The sequence below is a fragment of the Halichoeres trimaculatus genome, unplaced genomic scaffold (genome assembly GCF_033239565.1).
Source record: "Halichoeres trimaculatus isolate MK-OKI-2021-1 unplaced genomic scaffold, fHalTri1.1 fHalTri1_scaffold_17, whole genome shotgun sequence".
NCBI lineage: Eukaryota > Metazoa > Chordata > Actinopteri > Labriformes > Labridae > Halichoeres > Halichoeres trimaculatus.
The window spans coordinates 26,456,454-26,467,968 of record NW_027437195.1 but is presented as its reverse complement, the minus strand read 5'-3'; the positions used below and the strand labels follow the sequence as shown (position 1 = coordinate 26,467,968).

Sequence of the window (11,515 nt, the reverse complement as noted above, 5' to 3'; positions counted from 1 at the left end):
GAGTTGAATTAAAAGTAAATGTTATATAAGGATTATTTACCAAAAAACATCTAGTGCATAATTTTTGTAAAACATTTGTATTTTCATCAATTGAATTTTAGATATTTTTTTAGCCTTTTTATCTCTTTCTCCCTAAAAAAATGTTATTTCCCTGAACTTATATGTGTAACTTTATATTCTATGAGTATTCATATTTATCTAAAGATGCTTTTTTTATGTAATAATTGTTGTTGCTTACTTTTCTAATTTATTTTATGAATTATTAGCTGTATCATTTTCTTAACACATAATGATAACTATCAATACTCAAAACGTTTCATCTTATATTTTGGCTTTATTTTATTTATTAACATGACTTTATGTTTTATATTTTTCAATACGTTGTTTGACTGTGCATTTCATTATTTATTTATTTTTTTAGCTTTTTTTCTATAACTATTTTTTTTCTGATATATATATATATATATATATATATATATATATATATATATATATATATATATATATATATATATATATATATATATATATATTAGAACTATTTTTCCCCTTAGTTGTGACTTCTAACCATTGTTTTTTATTTGACTTTTATTATTATTATTATTTTTTATCATTATTTCAATGGACAAATTTCCCTTTTTTTCCCTTGTGTTAACAGGCTTCCATATGATACGGCCTTAGTTTCTTATTATTTTGGGGTGGGGAGGTAGTTCAGACAAGTTTTAAAAAGTATAGGAAATAAGATTTAATTTCATAATTTCGATTTAGTAGCTCATATAAAGTTTCCCTTTCTTTTTAACCTGGTGAAAACGAGCTTCCACAACTTCCACATTAACCTGGGTTAGGCTCAAATCATGTCCAAAGTACATAAAGTAAAGAGACAATAAGACTTTTGTTTCCTCTTCGTTTGTGTCAGATGGTATCTGAACGTTTAATGGAGTTGGCTGTGTATGCCAGTCTTTCCCAAGTTTTTTTAAGGGGCTCATAACAGTAAAATGTAATGCTGACATGTGCTGGCTGGTCTGTCACACATGCTGTTTTCTCTCAGGGCTTGTAACCAATCTGACACCACATCCGCCCCGTCAGTCAGCGGCTCATCGGACCGCCTTCACCCGAAACCTTCAAATACAAGCGGACAGCAGCTAGCGGGCTACCGACAGCGACCGAAAGCAAAAGAAGAGGAGGCTTTGTCTTCTGGGATATTTCACCTGACACACGCACGTATTCGGCACAGACCGGAGACAGAAATAATCCAACCACCAACCCTAGAGTCTGAAACCTCACGGAAAGCGAGGGTCATTGAAGGACACCGTAAAGTCTGCCTTTGGGCGAAAATACGCGGATCTTCAGCTAGCTTTGTTAGCAGCTCCGCGCATACGTAGTTTAGCCCGCAAGCAAGCTAACTGCGCTAGCTCGAGGAAGAAAGGCCGTCGAGTTGACCCAGCGTCAGTTGTTTGACGGATTGTGAATAATCCTGGCATATTTCGGTTGCCACTCACTGCTCGCCTCAGAAAACTTCAGATAAGAGAGACAAACACCGAGAGAGGATGGCTCTGAAAAGGATTAACAAGGTAAGAAAACGTCAAAGCTGTCACTGATAGCTATGAATGCTAACCGTGGTGTTAGCCTCCCACAATGCTGTATCCTGTGAAACATGGCGGTGAAACATGTTCTTAAAAGTTTGTGTCTTTCTTCACGTGGAAAAAATGAAATTTATTTTCATTTTGTGTGATTTTCTTTCTGTATTTTTCTTTAATTCTCTAAAACGGCGGTACATCTGGCTAGTTGGCGACCTATCTAACATAAAACTGTTAGCATTTTCGGTTACAGGTCTGGTGTGTTCGTCGAAGTAACGGCAAAGAGAGGCCGCATGAATTGCCCAACACTTCTTCCTTTTACATAAACACAAACACGTTTGAATGCTATCTGTTTGTTGGCTTACGTTGACCCTTCTCATTTTAGTAGCTGGGAAACATTAAAAACATTGCACAATAGCGCCGGAGTTAACGGAACCCATGACTCATATCTTTCACCGAATCTGTGTAAGCAGTTACGGCTCCGTTCATGATACACTTCCTTGGTATGTGATAGTAATTTTTCTTTGCCTGTGCACATCACAGGGTGTGTTCTGGCTGTGACATGGAAGGAGTTGGCAGCAGGAGAGTATGATATAATGTAGGAGAGGACACCTCTGAAGTGTTCACAAGTGATAATGCTAAAATATTTTAGCTTTCAAGGACAAGACCAATAATGGATTTAAGGCACAACATCGTGAAGTGGTTTTATAATGTCATAAATTATAACAAATAATAAATGCAGAAAAAATAAGAATAAAAATTAATTTAAGTTTTAAAAAAAATGGCAATTTATTAGCCTCAAATGTGTTAAACGAAACTCCTAAAACCTTTGTCAACCTAAACAAACACACGTCTTTGGCTTTTTCTTCAGCAACCAATTTTTTTATCTCATAAGCTCTTGCCCTGGTTTTGAAATACTAGGCTGAAAATGCTTCCTATAGAGTCTTGGCCTTACTGGATTTTTTTTTGCCAAGTGGCACTTCAAATGACTCAGATTCCCCAACATGTCCGTCACCACGGTCCAGTCTGCGTGGTGTTATTTGTCTGCTAACTCCTTCTCATGCCATGCAAAGAACCATAATGTTCATATGTAAAAGTGGCCGGAGCATCCACAATTTCCAATTCATCGCTGGATCTGAGGCAGAAAGCAGAGTGCAAAGAGTTGAGCACACAAGGGACAGTGGTTTCTGCAGTTTATCCGCTCTGCTTCACCACACCTGGACCAAAACTACACTTATTGCTCAGACAGTGGCCTCTGGCAAGTTTTTGGAAGCTGACGATACTTTTACAACCATAGTTTCTTTACAATGGACACAACGTATGCGCCCCCACCTTAGTAGGCCATTTCTTTCGGATAATCGACCCTGGTTTAAAAACATATTGGACCTAGATTGATTTGTAATGTCTCCTGGAGACAGCTGGGAAAGACTCCAGACACCCGTGACCCTAAACAGGATAAGCTGTAGAAAATAAATGATTTGTAATGGCTGAACAGCTGTTTCTCAAGCTGTTTGTTTTTATTTGTATTTGAAAAGAATGAATTAACCTGACCTGCCGATGCAAATTTTTATTTTCTATTTTTTTTATAACTGACAACATATACCTTCTATGTTCCAATCTTATTTTATTGAAAATCATTGTCAGACCTTCCCGGAGGTATATAAGACCAGTTTTACCTATAAGGATGGGCTGATCACTGATCCCCCAAAATTAAGGAAATCGACACCGATCGAAAGCCAAAGCCAATACCAAATCCCCAAGTCATTGTCTATCTAAAATGATTTGAAAAAGTCACATTTTGCTTAAACACAAAAAAAATCAAGTCATAGATGTTCCCAATTGGAAATGAGTGAAACGTTAACACCTGTCTGAAATCAGGTGTTTTGTTCATCACAGTGACAATAATTGACCCTGACAGTACACACCTGATTAAAGTGATATTTTTGCGGTTGTAATCTTCACAGATCCCTTAAAACATCAGTTCATTTTTTCCAAAGCTTGAACGCATGTGCGTTAAAGTCTAAGACCCAAGACCTCCAAGCAGGGGACTAAAGGCGGGTCCTGAACAAGGTTGTAATAGTTAACCAAAACGAAACTAAAAACGAAAACTAAAATTTAAAATACATTGCAGTTAACTCAAACTAATAAAAACTAGAAAAGAAAACAAAAACGATGAGTAAACTAAAACTGTATCTTGTGTTCACAAAACTAACTGAAACTAACTAAAATGATAGACAAAATTCCCTTAGTTATAGTTTTTGACAATATTAACAGCCTTTAAGATTTAAATTAATCCGACACATTTTCCAAGTTTTTATTTATTGAAGCTCATATTATATTGTTTTTTTTATAATTTATGTTAATATTATTTTCATGTAATTTATGTCAACATTATTTTACACAATTTATGTTTATATTTCTTATGCTAAGTTTATATTATTTTCATGTGTTGAAGGCAGCAGCCAACAGTTCAGTATCAGCATTGACTGAGCAGTGAGCTCTATGTTGGACTGGAAAATAAACTGTATGACAAAATATTTACTCTGACCTTTTTGAATCCTGCACCTGGTTAATAAAGTATGAAAAACTAAAACTAAACTAAAACTAAGCCTTGTTGCAAAAATCAAAACTAAATAAAAACTAGAATGCCTGCTCTAAAACTAAGTAAAACTAAACTGTAATGGAAAATAAAATGTCAAAACTAACTAAAACTAAACTATAATGACAAATCCAAAACTATTATAACCTTGGTCCTGAAACCAAGATAAGTAGGACAGGTCACGAGAGCTTCAACCCACGTTTTCACCGTCATGTCTTCACTCCCTGTTGTTTACTGGAGCCCCTTTCCACTGAAATCCAACCTGACTTGTGATGTAGTGTGACAGAACACTCTGGGAGTGGCCTCCATCACTTGAAAGTATCTGAAGTCCTAAAAATAACAGCCGTGAATGTACGCTTCGGGCTCGTCTTGCTGTATGGGCGATAACAAAGTGGCCCCTTCCCCTGAGCTGGTGTTGTGTTGAACTCGTGAGAGAGCTGCAGGAGATAAAAACACTAGCAGGGGGGGTGTTGTGAAATAAATGGCACTAACGACCTCATGCTTCACCTCCAGTCCCCGGCCCCCGCGTTGGCACGTTGATTTCAGATCCTGTCTCCTGGTTGTTTTGTCTGTGAAGATTACTGTGGTCTAATTTGGTTATTGTTCTAAACCTCTTTTCATTACAGGAGCTCAACGATTTTTCTCGTGACCCTCCTGCACAGTGCTCGGCTGGCCCAGTGGGTGATGACAGTAAGTGTCCCAGAACTCATCCGAAGATTTGGCTGTTCTCATACTTCCTGTTTAGCTTGTCCAAGATGTGTTTGAATGGGTTGAGCAAAAATGATCATCTGTAACCAATGAAACAAATGCCTGATTTGTAATTAGATTATTGGTCCTTTTGTGTCTTTAAAAGTAAAACTGCAAGTCTGATTCTTTAAATCTGAAAGAACCAGCAAATTTCAGGCATTGTTCAAGTTAGCCAAGCAAGATATCAAAAGAAGAGTTAGTTTATTTTCCAGCAGATAATTTTTTCACCGTGTATTTTATGTTTGAATAAACAAAAAAAATGTCTTGCTGGGTTTAAGACAGTATTGGTTATGTTGTGGAGAAGTAAATAATGTTTCTCTGAGACTACACAAACTGCAAAGACGTCTTTGGGATCACACACACCTGTGGCCTTTTCCAGATCTCTAACCTTTACTTTCTGTTCTCTGCAGTGTTTCACTGGCAAGCTACCATCATGGGACCTGTAAGTAGACCCTTCATGATATCGCAGTTGTTTATTTGTACTTTGAATGCATCACGATGTTGTAAATTATCACAGAGGGTTCGTTCATGGCTGCTTTAAATGAGCCCGTGAGATAAAGGTTAAAATTTGACTTTCTAATGAGGAAGCTGTGGACAGGATGGATCATTCTTCTCTGAAATATGTAAATGTTGTGTTTCCTTTCAGTGCGACAGTCCATATCAGGGAGGTGTTTTCTTCTTGACTATTCATTTTCCAACAGACTACCCCTTCAAACCACCCAAGGTAAGCAGAGTCACACCTGAAGGAAGCACACACAAGTCACTGCCATGAGTTATGGAGAATATAAACTGTATTGCCCTGTTGGAGTGAACACACACATCCATCTTGGTATTTTCTGTAAAAGTCTTTAAATTAACAACTTGTCTCTCGTGAAGCCAACCTTTCATATGTCATAAACAGATTTTATCAGTTGACAGCCCTCATGAAGTAATACCGGTCGTTCCAGAAGTAGATAGTCATGAGTATCAAACGTCAGCGCCTCGTGTCAGGGAATTTGAGTTGCATAACATTGATCTGCTGTGTCACTTTGTTTTTTTGATCCTCACTGATGTATGTCTGTTTGTCTTTGCCCTCGTGTTTCAGGTTGCATTTACAACAAGAATTTACCACCCAAACATTAACAGTAACGGCAGTATCTGTCTGGATATTCTCAGATCACAGTGGTCTCCTGCACTTACTATTTCAAAAGGTAAGAACAGGTGAATTCTTGGTGAATAAGCGCTGTATGAATTCTGTATATGTGGACTGCAACACCTTTATCAACATTTAAAACTTTCTTTATCCAAAGGGAGGTTTGAGAGGCGGAGGTGTTTTTATTTCCACTCTTAATGTCATATTTTGTCCTGTTTTCTGTCTGTTGCAGTACTTCTCTCCATTTGCTCACTCCTATGTGACCCAAACCCTGACGACCCATTAGTGCCAGAGATCGCACGAATGTACAAAACAGATAACTCAAAGTAAGATTCTTTTCTTGTAAATAAACGTGTACATAAAATATGTTTTCTCTCCTGGAAGCAGAAAGGTCCACTTAGCTTGAGCCCACTGGGAGTGATTTAGAGCAGGGGTGGTCAACCAGTCAGAGACCAAGGGCTACAAAAATGACCGTGGTACTACGGAGAGCCACATCACACACGTGGTCTTACAAACACACTTCCCCTCACACACAAACGAAATGGCATGAAAATCAATACATTTCCAATTTTCAAAGCGTGATTTATTGTTTGTTAGTGTGTTTAAATTTGTACTAGAGAACAGAAACTGAAACTTAAGTATCAATATTGATCAATACTGTTTCAGGAACATTGAACCCAATATTGACATCAATATATCACTATTTTAGATTGATCAGCACACCACTACTCATAACTCTTTATATATTTTTATGAATGGATCAAAGAGCCGCACACTAACAGGCTCGCGAGCAACAGGTTGGCCACCCCTGATTTAGAGGGTCCTACAGCAGATTTGACATTTTTCAAGGGGTGTTTTTTTTTTTTTTTTTTTTTTAAGCTCACAATCACAAGTCAGCAGCCAAATGCAGCTTAACCATCATAAAAAAAGAGCGTTCATGTTGGACAAACGATTTAGCTGGTTTACAGCTTCACCTGCCTTCTCTGATGAAACGTTCACTCTTGAAGCTCTCCACAGTCTTGTGTGTGATCCTGTCTCACTCCGTCAGGTACAATAAACTAGCTCAGGAGTGGACCACAAAGTATGCCATGCTTTAGGGTAAGGCCAAGAGCCCAGAGCTGCATCTTGGCTGGTGTTTTGAGTTGGGCCTGTGGAGTTTGTGATGCTCTGATCTCACTGACATAACCATGATTATACTAATCCCTGAGTATGTGTACATGCAGAGGAGTCGGTCCAGCATCTTGATGCGCTGCAGATGAAGGCTTTGTGTCAGCACACAAGTGAGCTGGAGCTTTCTGGCTACTGAGAAATTATTCTCAGGACAGTTGTGGGTCAAAACAATTTGGAGCATACCCAGAAAACTAGCTCTAATTTATTAGTGAAGGAGTTAAACTCTTGTAGATATCCCCTAGCATTAATGGCAGCTCATAAAGCTGCAATAAAATATGCCTTCATTCCTTTTAAATTGAACTGTTTTAAGGTTAACAGATGATTTTCTATATTATTAAAATAATGGTTTTTTTTATTTTTCTTACAGATGGTATTAATGATAACTACACAGCCACTAAGTAAAATCATAATACATTTTTTAATAAAAAATACACCGCCTCTTGAATAAAGCTTTTAATTTTTTGCAATTTTTTTTATTTTTATTTGTATTTCAATTTTCTGACATTTTTTCAAATTAAGAAAAAAAATCCTCATTTTTTGAAGATTAAGCAATTTTTTTGAATTCTTTATAAAAATCTCCCTTTTTTGCAAATTTTAGAAAGTTTTTCAATTTTTTGTGGAAGTTAAGCAAAATTTTGAAATTGCATTATTTAGTGTTTTTTTTTTTGCAAATTTATAACATTCCATAAAAATTTTGCACATTTTCTAATTCCTTTTCTATTTGCAAATTTTTGAATTTTATTATTTTTTTAAATTTTCAACTTATTGAAACTTCATAAATTTTGCAAATTTGTAAAATCTATGACATTACAACTTTTTTTTTTTTTTTCAAATTTATTAAGAGTAAGATACTAAGAAATCGCAAAACACACACACACACACAAAAACTTCTCATTTAGATGATTATTCACGAGATTATACACTTTTTTGTCTTAATTTGAAGATAAAGTAAATTTTGTGGCTCCCGAGTGACTTTCATCGAGGTGAGCTAAGGCAAAACGGCTCTTTGGAAAGTAAAGGTTGCAGACCCTGCTGTAGCCAATCAGAGAAGGCAAATCATAGTCCAGATGTTCTGCAGCAGCATTTTTACGTCATCTTAAACAAGTGATTTCACATACTGCAGCGTAAACTTAAGAAATCAAACATGTAAACAAACTTCTTTCACATTTTAAATGACTGCTTATTGTTTTCTAACAAGCAGTGCAGCTGGAAACACACGTGAACCAACACGGCTCATGTTTGGGTGCTTTTATTGTGCCCAGTTATTGTTGCGTGGCAGCAGAAGAGTCAGCAGGGACTGTGTAGGAAAATTTAGTGAGAGGTGCATTCGAGGACACGCCAATTATACAGCTGCCAATAAGACACCCATTCATGAAGTGAGATGTCTGAAGCTGGCAGAGAAACAATACAGACGATGAGGATTGAGTTACATGAATGGGGAGGGCGGAGTTAAGCCTATTCTCAACCCTCATGGGTCCACACACCAAAAACTGGTCTTGGCAGTAGGATGAGCCGGCATAGTTGTCACCATGAAGTAAGATTAGATTACATAACATTTAACTTTGACACACATTCACTTTACTATTTGTTTTACCAGCAAAATTCCCTTTTTTAAAGTGATTGACAGTAAATATGAGGGGTTGCTGATACATTTTCTGTTGATTATTGTTCCAAATAAAGGAACTTACCTTTAAAGTTATACCTAAAAAGTTAATTGACTTCTATTTAAAGATATTCCCTTTATGCATGAACAAAACTGAAGAAGGATTTGATCCGGGTCTGATTAGAATTTGGCGTACAAAAAAATGGCATGTAAAAGAAGCAACTAACACAAGCATGTGAAGGTAATTTCAAGTCTGGAAAAACTTAATTTGTGGCCCTACTTAAAAAGACGACAATGGCTCAAAGAAATGCTGAAAAGTTTAATTTGTATGGATTTACGTCTTGGTATACAAACGTTGCATTTTATAAGTATGCATCCTCAAACCGCCTGTCCTACAACCGCAATGTGCTCAAATGCATGTGCTCTGATCAGTCCTCAACAAATATGAGTATTTGTGGTTATTCAAGTTTTATTTCAAAAGTTTGTTTGGATTTTTTGTTTAACATTTTCCCCTTTCTGTCTTTGCAGATACACCAGAACAGCAAAAGAATGGACAAGCAAATATGCAATGTGATGGTTGGAAAGCCGGTGCAAAAGTGACGTTGCTGGTTCAAACTAAAAGATCCAGGATTTTTTTCTTTTTCACTTATTTTCTGTTTTGTTAATCAGAGCATTTTACCCCTTACTTTTTCCACCTGCGCTCATAAGAAGATAGTGTTTTCTCTCCAGGACACGTGCCAGTTTCTGTCAAGTTTTGACTCCCGTTTTGTGGGGAGTTTAAAAAAAATAATCTTCATGGTGCTGAACGGCTTGAGCATGCCCCAAATATGTTTTTCAACCCGTAATTGGTGATGTTATTTACTCTGCACACACTTGTAGAATTTGATGCAACTGGTCCAACACTGAGCGTAAACGTCTTCCCCACAATGATCCAGTTATAAAAAGGAGTCAGGATCCTGTGGGGTTGGTATTTGCTTCACTGTGGGCTGGATTACTCAAAGCACTTGTAGAGCACTTGTAGAGAAACCTGTCTTTTGCCATACTCTGAGTTTTTAGAGATTCAAATTGGCGAAATTAGGCTGCATCTTATGTTGAATTGGACAAAAAAATCTAAAAAGGGGAAAATGCCATTTCTCAGAAAGATTTTGAAACTGGTTCGCAACTCCCGTATTCACTTCCTGGACTGGTGTGACGTCGGTTTGTTCGTCTGACCTGATCATTAGTATAGGAATCAGTTACCTGAGGGAAGAAGTGTATCTTATTCCACCATCAAAGTGTGTGTACAGAGAAGCACAGCAGTATATATCAATGTTAAGGAAACAAAATATAAGAACTTCAATGTTGTATTTTATGCATGTTAATAAAGGTAGGATATTATATCTGATATGTTTCTGCAAGTGGATTTGTCAGACTGAACAGTTGGAAATTTGGTGCCCCTCAAAGGCTTTCTTTTCTTTTTCATTATTTAGGAGCCAGTAGATGAGTTTTTAGTTCTACGCCCACTCAAACACTGTCTTCTTGTAGCCCTAAAATATTGATGCAAAGCTCATGGTTGATAATCAACTTGTGGCTCTGTTTTCTTTTAGTTTCCCTTCAATAAAGTTACCCAAACCATAAAGCATGTTGTACTTTTTTCAGGTGTATTGTCGTGTTTCAAACCTTTAATGTTTTTATTTTTTTCCCCAGAGGTATCTTGACTTAAATAGAGCTGACACATTTGAACATTATTGAATTATCCTGATATGTAGCTTTATACTTATTTCCAACATTGTGGACGTCTTGTTTTATTTGCTCCGACACCACAATAGCATGTCACTAAAAGGCCTTAAGGGATTCAACCAAACGTCAAACCCTGGTCACAAGTTATGAAGCCTCTGAACAAGTGTGGAAACTGCAGTTCCTAAAATGTCCACTTGGGGATGGCTGCAAAAGCCCCTGATGCCGCACTAATACGGCTTCTACTGCAGAAATAGAAGTGTGAATTTATTACCTCTACCAAAGAGAGCATGTTTTTGGGAGTTTGTCTGTGAACATAACTCAAAAACTAACAAACTCATCTTGATGAAATTTTCAGGAAATGTTTAAAATGGGATAAGAAAGAAGTGAATTTTGGAGGTGGTCCGGATCACCGTCTGGATCCAGGACTTTTTTGAAGGATTCTTTATCATTGTGAGATAGGGCCGTTTTGACCATATGTGTATATAACTCCACCATAAATGGTCGGATTGCTTTGCAAAACAATACAAGACAAGGTCACCATAATTTCTGACAGATGTAAAAGTACGATCCAGATCCCAGCAATACTCTGGATACTAAGATCCAGAATGCGAAATATGTACTGGGTCATCCTAATTTTCAACACTGTCAGGAAACAAATTATCGTACAAACTTTAAACTAACACCAAATTGTAGCAGACAGTCTGCTGAAAGGAAGTATAACATTAAAGTAGGACTAAAGTGTGACTTGACCAACAGGTAGGTGGACTTGTCTGTGTGGCCAGGATTTCCTACATGGAGACCACCACCGAAAAAGTTATCTTTTGCTACATTTTCTGGACAGGTAGGGCATCCATGGAAGAATTTCTGCACAGTTTTCTCCACTGGAGAGTTGTGCTGTGTTATAAGATCCTAGAGTTTTATGTATCTTGTTTTCTCTGATAAAGGGGACAGCATTGATTTTTTTTTCT

At 37.1% G+C, this 11,515-nt stretch overlaps 1 protein-coding gene across 1 annotated transcript; it reads left to right on the top strand.

The window, feature by feature from the left end:
- Positions 1-1,033: 1,033 nt before the first annotated feature.
- LOC141806155 (ubiquitin-conjugating enzyme E2 D2-like) lies at positions 1,034-10,446 on the top strand. Its single transcript, XM_074691437.1, has 7 exons — positions 1,034-1,571; positions 4,803-4,866; positions 5,334-5,365; positions 5,570-5,647; positions 6,008-6,113; positions 6,288-6,381; positions 9,357-10,446. The coding sequence occupies exons 1-7, from the start codon at positions 1,548-1,550 to the stop codon at positions 9,400-9,402; spliced, it is 444 nt and encodes a 147-aa protein (XP_074547538.1). The 5' UTR covers positions 1,034-1,547; the 3' UTR covers positions 9,403-10,446.
- Positions 10,447-11,515: the final 1,069 nt, after the last annotated feature.